The sequence below is a fragment of the Mus pahari genome, chromosome 1 (assembly GCF_900095145.1).
Source record: "Mus pahari chromosome 1, PAHARI_EIJ_v1.1, whole genome shotgun sequence".
Lineage (NCBI taxonomy): Eukaryota > Metazoa > Chordata > Mammalia > Rodentia > Muridae > Mus > Mus pahari.
The window spans coordinates 3,560,575-3,568,702 of record NC_034590.1 but is presented as its reverse complement, the minus strand read 5'-3'; the positions used below and the strand labels follow the sequence as shown (position 1 = coordinate 3,568,702).

Below are 8,128 nucleotides of genomic sequence, written 5' to 3'. Positions count from 1 at the left end.
CACATAGTGTAATCACTGGCGAGCTGATAAAAACTTTCTATTAACTTAAACCTATGTCTGAGCAGTCTTCTCTGGTGGATACTCCACAACATATGAATGTTGGTCAGTGGAGGTTCAGGCCTTTAATCCCAGCACTCGGGAGGCAGAGGCAGGCGGATTTCTGAGTTCGAGGCTACCCTGGTCTACAGAGTGAGTCCCAGGACAGCCAGGGCTACACAGAGAAACCCTGTCTCGAAAAACCAAAAAAAAAAAAAAAAAAAGAGTTGCTGTAGACACGTTGTCTCTTCACTCCAATAAAACACAAACTAAGAGTCTCTATTCCGAAAACCCAAATAAATAAATATAAATAACTTTCGAATCAAGGCAAGGGGTAAACGCTTGTTATCCTAACACCTTGTAATCGGTGATCAAAATTTCGAGTCCAGTCTGAGATATACAGCAAAGTCCTGTCTCAAAACACAAATTATCTGGGACATTTTTCCATTCCCACTCTGAAGACAGTCTTATACTTTTTCCTCCGCGAAGGACAGGCAGGTGACAATAACCCATAATTGAACGTCAGGTGCCTTTTAAGAGCAAAGTAAAATCTCGATTGGCCCAGCAACAGTAATAAGCAGGAATTTAGCTCAATAGGAGGTCGGGCCTCTTTGGAAGTGGGCGTGGCCGGAACAGTTTCCGGGCACGCCTCTCGAGGCCACTCTAGCAGCTCGGAGGACTCAGCTCGGCTCTCCTCTCGCAGCTTCCGGCCAGTCGGAATTCCGCTTCCCGTCTGACATTGGCGTCTTTGCTAAGGGTCACATTGAAGTTACGCTGCTCCGGGACAATCTTTAGGTGAGTGTGAAGGGTCGGGATCCTGGGGGAACCTTGTCCGTTGCAGAGAAGCGCCCCGGGGCTTCCCTGACGCCGGGCAGAAACTTCCGGTGGCCCCGAGTCCGGGGTCCTGGAGCTAACCATTATCGCCGCCTTTCTTCATGATGCTAGGTCGCTTTCTAAGCAGTCCCTATTACTCCATCCTCCAGCCCTACGAGTCCCCTTTGATAGCGTTGGGGCTGGAGTGTGAAGCGCCTTAGCCGTGGCTATAAGGCAACTCGGATTTGGACCCCGTAAATTGGACTGTGGAGCGACCTCACAGGCGTGGCCACCCGCGTTCCAAGGCCGAAGCCTGCCGCCTTGACTCGCGTCTTTCCCCTCAGCGTCATCTTTGATCAACTCTCAAAACTCGAGATATTGTCCAAAATTACTTCCGACACCGAGTCTTTTAAATCCCCCATGCTCACCTTGCCTCCACAGTGAACCTGCCCAAATACCCCACTTGTTTGGACCACTTCAGTTGACACTGGCTTGCGCGCCTCTATGGTGTCAAGGTCCCCGCAAGATGCTCTAGAGTAGAGACAGTTTCTCTCAGGTTTAGTGATGTTGACTGTGTCATCTCTTCAGACATATCAAAGCAGGGGGTAGTCAATAAAACTCAAGGAGCTAAAGTATTTGAATGATTGGGGGGTGGTTGCATGGTGTTCTAATCGAATTGCAGTATTTACTTCCATTAGGAATGGAGGCAGTAACTTCAATAGATTTGGCAGCATGGGCCGTTGTCAGCAGGCAAAATCACAGATCCCTGACACATGCTAGTTGCAAGAGTCACGAATCTTCTGTCATAGTTACCTCCAGTTGAACTTGATAAGTTCTTTGAGCTTTTTTTTTGGGGGGGGAGGGGGGTCATCTTAGGCAATCCTGCAATGCATTTAGGCATATTCTGAGAAAGGTTTGAGTTCATTGGACCTCGGATGAGTGTGTGATACCGGAAAAGTAACTGGTGACACCAGAAAATCCTTGTAGTGTTTTTGCTGGTGATGGATGAAGCATTATCACTGGGTGCTGTGTGACCTTGGAAAGTCATTTAGACACCGTGTCCCTTGTGTAGACAACAGAGGTAGTAATACCTTTTAGAGTGGCCATGGGGATAGGTATGTCTGGAGTACACTTACTGTGTGCTGTGCACACAGTGAGCATTACCTGGAATTTAAGGATGAAGATTGGTTTTGCCAAGGAGACCTCTGTCCAGCCCTACTGTGGCTTCTGTACTCGGATATATGGATTTTCCCTGCTCTTCATCTTTCTGTGTTTGTGGAGAAGGGGGAAATGATAGCTTATTCACATTCAGCCTGTTCTTCTGCTCTGGCCTGACATCCCCATGCCCAGTACCTCCAGAATGGTTGCCAACATTCCCACTCTGTTTGCATCCAGGAGTCAGGATGGCTGAAGACATCAAGACTAAAATCAAGAACTACAAAACTGCCCCCTTTGACAGCCGCTTCCCCAACCAGAACCAGACTAAGAACTGTTGGCAGAACTACCTGGGTAAGCAGAGTACCATAGTGGGCCTGCCTGGGTCTGCCATGTACCTCCAATCTCAAAAGGGAAGTTGGGGAGCAGGAACCTGTGCGTTCCAGCCTGGTTTCCTTCACTCCAGACACCATACCCTCTGGAGGGCCTGACCCCTCAAACTAGATCTCAAGGTCATAAACTTTGGTCTCAACAATAATTTTTTTGAAGACTATAATTATATTATGCATCCATATATGAATTATATATGCATTTTGTATGTGTGTGTGCCACATATACACACAACATACAAATAAATACAACATGTAAACAGTTGATTCAGACGTGCCTCCTGCAGCCACAATCCATGGATAAAAATGAATATTGCCAGTACTCTGCTCTAGGCTTGCTTTGTACCCAGTCTTAAACACAGTCCCTTTCCTCTCTCCTTGCTAGAGACATTTGGGGCCCTGGCCTTACTTGTGTCCATGAGACCTTCCGTCAAAAAAAAAAAAAAAAAAATTTAACCATTAACAAGAATTAAAAACCCCCGTTGGTACCTGTCCTGTCTCCCTCAGATATGATCAAGGCCACCTTCCCCTTCCCCAGCCCTGACTGGACTTCCATAATTCTGATATATGCCCCTCATGCTTTGCTGTCATTCCTAGCTCCAGAATGTTCTATATAACTGCCCAGGTCAGGTGTATACAGCTCTTTATGGTGTACTTGTAAGTTTGCATTCCCTCTGTATGTATAACTAATCATAAAGCAAAAGCACTTCTGGATTTTCCTCTGGAATGTGCTTAGTCTACGTTGATTCGGAACCTCTTTTCTTCACAGACTTCCACCGCTGTGAGAAGGCAATGACGGCCAAGGGGGGTGATGTCTCCGTGTGTGAGTGGTACCGGCGTGTGTACAAGTCCCTCTGCCCCGTGTCATGGGTATGTGCCTCCCAGTGGGACTCTTGGGTGGTCAGGTGGGGACGTAGCAGAGACGAGTATGGCGGCTAGTGAGAGTTCATCTCCAAGGGTCAAGCTAGGACCAGCCATAGAATGTCACTGATCCCTGCTCAGTGAGGGTCCTCAGCCCAGGACCACCCTCCTAGAGCTGCCTTGCCCATGCACTGAAGAAACACAGGCTTGGGCTGGGCAGTAGTGGCCCATGGCTTTAAATCTCAGCACTCTTGGGAGGCAGATGCAAGCAGATCTCTCTGAGTTTGAGGCCAACCTGGTCTACAAAGCTAGTTCCAGGACAGCCTGTGCTATACAGAGAACCCCTGTCTCAAAACACAGAGGGGAAAAAAAAAAAGCCCCCAAACATGTCTTAAAATCAAAATGTGAGATTTAATTTGGTGTGGTGATAGCACACCTGAAACCCTAGCACTCAGATTATGGTGGGCTACTTGAAAACCTTATTATGTTTTTAAAAGTGAGAGTGAGAGCGAGAGCGAGCGAGCGAGCGAGCGAGCGAGAGAGAGAGAGAGAGAGAGAGAGAGAGAGAATGCGAATGCGAATGCACAGCACCCATGAGAGAGAGAGAGAGAGAGAGAGAGAGAGAGAGAGAGAGAGAATGCGAATGCACAGCACCCATGTATGTGCTAGTGCCTGTGGCAATAAGTAGAGGGTTTGGGCCTGGATTGGAGTTAGAGATGGTTGTGGGCCTCCACGTGGATGCTAGGAATAGTCTGGGTCCTCAGGAAGGGCAACAGGTATGCTTAAATGGTAGGTCTTCCCTCCAGCCCCTCAGACTAGGTACTCTGCCCCAAGATTTGCTCTGACCTGTGGGGGGGGGGTGGTTGCCAGACAGAGTCTTTGTCCTCAGAGTTGCTCTGTGGTCAAGAATGACCTTGAACTCCTGAGATTCCACCTCAGCCTCTTGAGAGGCCACCACACCATGTCTGAAGCAGTACTGGGATGGACCCGTGCTCCCTGCCTGCTGGGCAAGCAGTCTACATACTGGGCCACACCCCAGCTGCCATTTGGTCTTGCTTTCCCCCTCCCCCGACCCTGCTACCCTTCCCCACACACACACACTTCTTAGCTATGTTACAGAAATTTTAAAACCGTGTTTTTAAGTAGTTATTTTGTTCCTCTTTTGATGACTATATTTAAGGCACCTTAGTTATACTTTATTTTATCTTATTTGTGTGTGGGTGTTTTGTCTGCATGTCTGTCTGTCTATATAGCACATTGCTGGTCTGGTGCCTGCAGAGATCAGAAGAGGGCACTGAATCTCCCAGACTGGAGTTAGGAGCCACCACAGGCGAGCAGGTCCTCAAGAGCAGCAAGTGCTCGTAAACTCTCAACTCCCAGCCAGCCCCATGTCTCCAGCCTCTGGGTTTTTTGTTTGTTTGCTTTCAAGACAGGGTCTCTCTGTGTGGCCTTGGCTATCCCGGAGCTCACTTTGTAGAACAGATCCCACTGCCACTGCCTCTGCCTCCAAATGCTGGGATTAAGGTATACACCACCACAGCTGGGTTTTTATCTTGTTTTGTTTTTGTTTTTTGAGACAGGGTTTCTCTGTGTAGCCCTGGCTGTGTGGAACTCACTCTGTAGACCAGGCTGGCTTCGAACTCAGAAATCCACCTACCTCTGCCTCCCCAGTGTTGGAATTAAAGGTGTGTGCCGCCACCACCTGACTGTGTTTTGCTTTTAAAAAATTTTATTGATTATGTTGAGGTGTATACATTTGAGTGTGGTGCCCATGGAGGCCAGAGGAGATGGAGCCTTTGAGGTTGAGTCGCAGGCAGTTGTGAGTCTCCTGCTACGAGTTCTGGGGATGAACTCTGCTCTTAGCCAGAGTCATCTCTCCCGCCCCATCTGTAGGCTTGTTGTTATTTTAAGAGTCTTTCAATTGCATGTATGTATGTGTTGGGGTGAATGCAGGCACCTGAGGTGGCCAAGAGGGTGCCAGGTCCTATGAAGCTGGATTTATAGGCATTAATAAGCAATTGGACATCGGTGCTGGAAAATGAACTCCAGTCCTCTGCAAGACACAAGAGCAGCAAGTGTTCTTAAGTGCTGAGCCATCTCCCAAGATTTTGTGTGTGTGTGTGTGTGTGTGTGTGTGTGTGTGTGTGTGTGTGTGTGAGTGTTTAAGGGTTTTTTTTGTTGTTGTTTTTGGTTTTTTTGAGACAGGGTTTCTCTGTGTAGCCCTGGCTGTCCTGAAACTCACTCTGTAGACCAGGCTGGCCTCAAACTCAGAAATCCGCCTGCCTCTGCCTCCCAAGTGCTATGATTACCACTGCCTGGCTTTTGTCCCTACTTCCTAAGTCCTGGGATTGTAAGAGTTCTGCCATGCCTGTGGCTTCTTTGTCTATGTTTTGGATTAGTGTTTTTTTGTCTGTTGGGGGCTTGGGGTTTGTTAGTTTGGGGTTTTTGGGTTGGTTTTTTGTTTTTGTTTTGTTTAAGATTTTTAAAAATTCATTTTTGGGTATGAATGTTTTGCCTGCATTATGCACACGCACCAGCTGGATGCCTGCTCCAGAAAGGTCAAAAGAATGCATTGGCTCACATGGGAATGGAGTTACCACTGGTTATGGGCCACCATTCTGGTGCTGGAACCCAACCTCTGCACACACAGCAAGTGTTCCTAACCACTAAGCCATCTTTCCAGCTCCTTTTCCTATGTTCACTTGAAAGATTTATTTTATTTTATCTTTATATTTATCTTTATTTTTATGTGTTTGGTGTTTGGCCAGTTTGTATGTCTGTGAACCATGTGCATGCAGTGCCCTCAGAGACCAGAAGAGGGCAGGAGATCCCTGGAAATGGAGTTATAGACTGTTATCAGTGGCTATGTCTGTGCTGGGAATTGACTGAGCAACAACAGCCAATGCTTGTCAATACGGAGCCCTCTCTCCAGCCCTTCATTAAAAAAATAAAAGTAAATAAATTAAAACTTAGGCTGGGGGTAGTGACACAGACCTTGCTGGCACTTAGGAGGCAGACACAGTGGATCTCTCTGTTCGAGGCCAGCCCTGTCTACAATGTGAGTCCCAGGACAGCCAGGGCTAGGTAGAGAGATCGTGTCTTTTTTTTTTTTTTTTTTTTTTTGGTTTTTCGAGATGGGGTTTCTCTGTATAGCCCTGGCTGTCCTCGAACTCACTTTGTAGACCAGGCTGGCCTCGAACTCAGAAATCCACGTGTCTCTGCCTCCCGAGTGCTGGGACTAAAGGCGTGCGCCACAATGCCTGGCTGAGGATCATGTCTTAATGACACCCTCCCCACCTCTCCCACCTCCTTCCCCACCCCCTCAAGAAAACTTTAATGGTAAAGCCAGTGCCTGAGAAGTTAGGAGAGAACTATGGCCAATGAAGTCAGTGTGTGGGATGTAGATAAAGCCGACCATGGGAAGGTGCGTCCTGTTTCCGTTCCCACTGCAACTGAACAGTGCTATTGTTCCATAGCTGGCTGCAGACATGACAGCGCTTGGTGCTGGCACGTGGTTAGCCAGTAGGTTTTCTGACAGGGTGTTGCTGGTGTGTAAGCTGGTCTAGTCCCTTGTGGTAAGATTACAGGCTCCATTGTCCATCCTTTTACCTGCCGAGTCAACCTCTCAGTGATAAATGTAAGAGTGCGAAAGGGCTCAGTGGATGAAGGTGCTTGCTGCCAAGCCTGATGACCTGAGTTGGATCCCTAGAACCCATGTGGTAGGAGAGCAGCTCCTTCAGTTTTCCTATCTGTCTCTCCTCTCTCACACACACAAACACACACATTGACAATTGTAATAAAAGCAGACATCACTTATAGCTAGGTTGGCCCAACAGTATTAGTTAATGGGGATGTTAACATCAGCATCTGTGATGAACACCGAGATCCCTCTTGTGTGTGCCATCTTTTGGTACTGGACGACGCAAGCCGGTTTGTGCTAGGTCATAGACCCGCCTCATTTTCTGTTAAATGCCTAGTGTCTTAGATAGGCTTACTATGGCTGTGATGAAACACCGTGACCAGAAGCAAATTGTCAGGACAGGAACTCAAGCAGGGCGGGGACGTGGAGGCAGGGCCTGATGCAGAGGCCATGGATGGGTGCTGCTTGTTGGCGTTTTCCTTGGGCTTGTTGAGCCTGCTTTCTTATAGAACCCAGGATGATCAGGCCAGGGTCGCCTCACACACAGTGAGCTGGGCCCTCCCCAGGCAATCATTAATTAAGAAAATGCCTTATAGCCAGATCTCATGGAAGCATTTTCTTTTTGTTGTTTGTTTGTTTGTTTTTTGAGACCAGGTTTTTCTGTGTCGATCTGGCTGGTCCAGACCAGACTGGCCTCAGACTCAGAGCTCCTCCTACCTTCGCCCCCTGCGTGCTGGGATCAAAGGCGTGCAACACTAGACCGCTGTGGATGCGTTTTCTTAGCTAACGTTCCTTCCCCCATATGACTTTAACTTGTATCAAATTGACATAAAACCACCCAGCACACCCAGATTTGCTTATCTGTTCTGACAGGCAACATACAGTGTTAATCATGGTTTTCAAAACAGGGGCTGTCTGTTTCAAGACCAGGCTGGCCTTGAACTCACAAAGATCAACCTGCCTCTGCCTACTAAGTGCTGGGATTAAACACAGACACTACATTGCCCAGCAAATAAGTAAATCTTTAAAAATTCTGTTGTGGCCAGACAGTGGTGGTCAGCACTCAGGAGGCAGAGGCAGATAGATCTCTGTGAGTTCAAGGATAGCCTGGTCTACTGAGCAAGTTCCAGGACAACCAGGGCTAAGAGAGAAACCCTATCTTGAAAAACCAACACACACAGCCGGGCGTGGTGGTGCATGCCTTTAATCCCAGCACTTGGGAGGCAGAGGCAGG

General features: G+C 47.9%; 1 protein-coding gene across 1 annotated transcript in view; it reads left to right on the top strand.

Annotated features, from left to right (window-relative positions):
• The first annotated feature begins 724 nt into the window (after nt 1–724).
• The window catches only part of LOC110332943 (cytochrome c oxidase subunit 6B1), an 8,155-nt gene continuing 751 nt past the window's right edge, over nt 725–8,128 (top strand). The window contains exons 1-3 of the mRNA XM_021214323.2: nt 725–831; nt 2,245–2,358; nt 3,163–3,263. Coding sequence (XP_021069982.1) covers nt 2,253–2,358; nt 3,163–3,263 — 207 coding nt within the window. The 5' untranslated portion in view covers nt 725–831; nt 2,245–2,252. The remainder of the gene's footprint in view (nt 832–2,244; nt 2,359–3,162; nt 3,264–8,128) is intronic.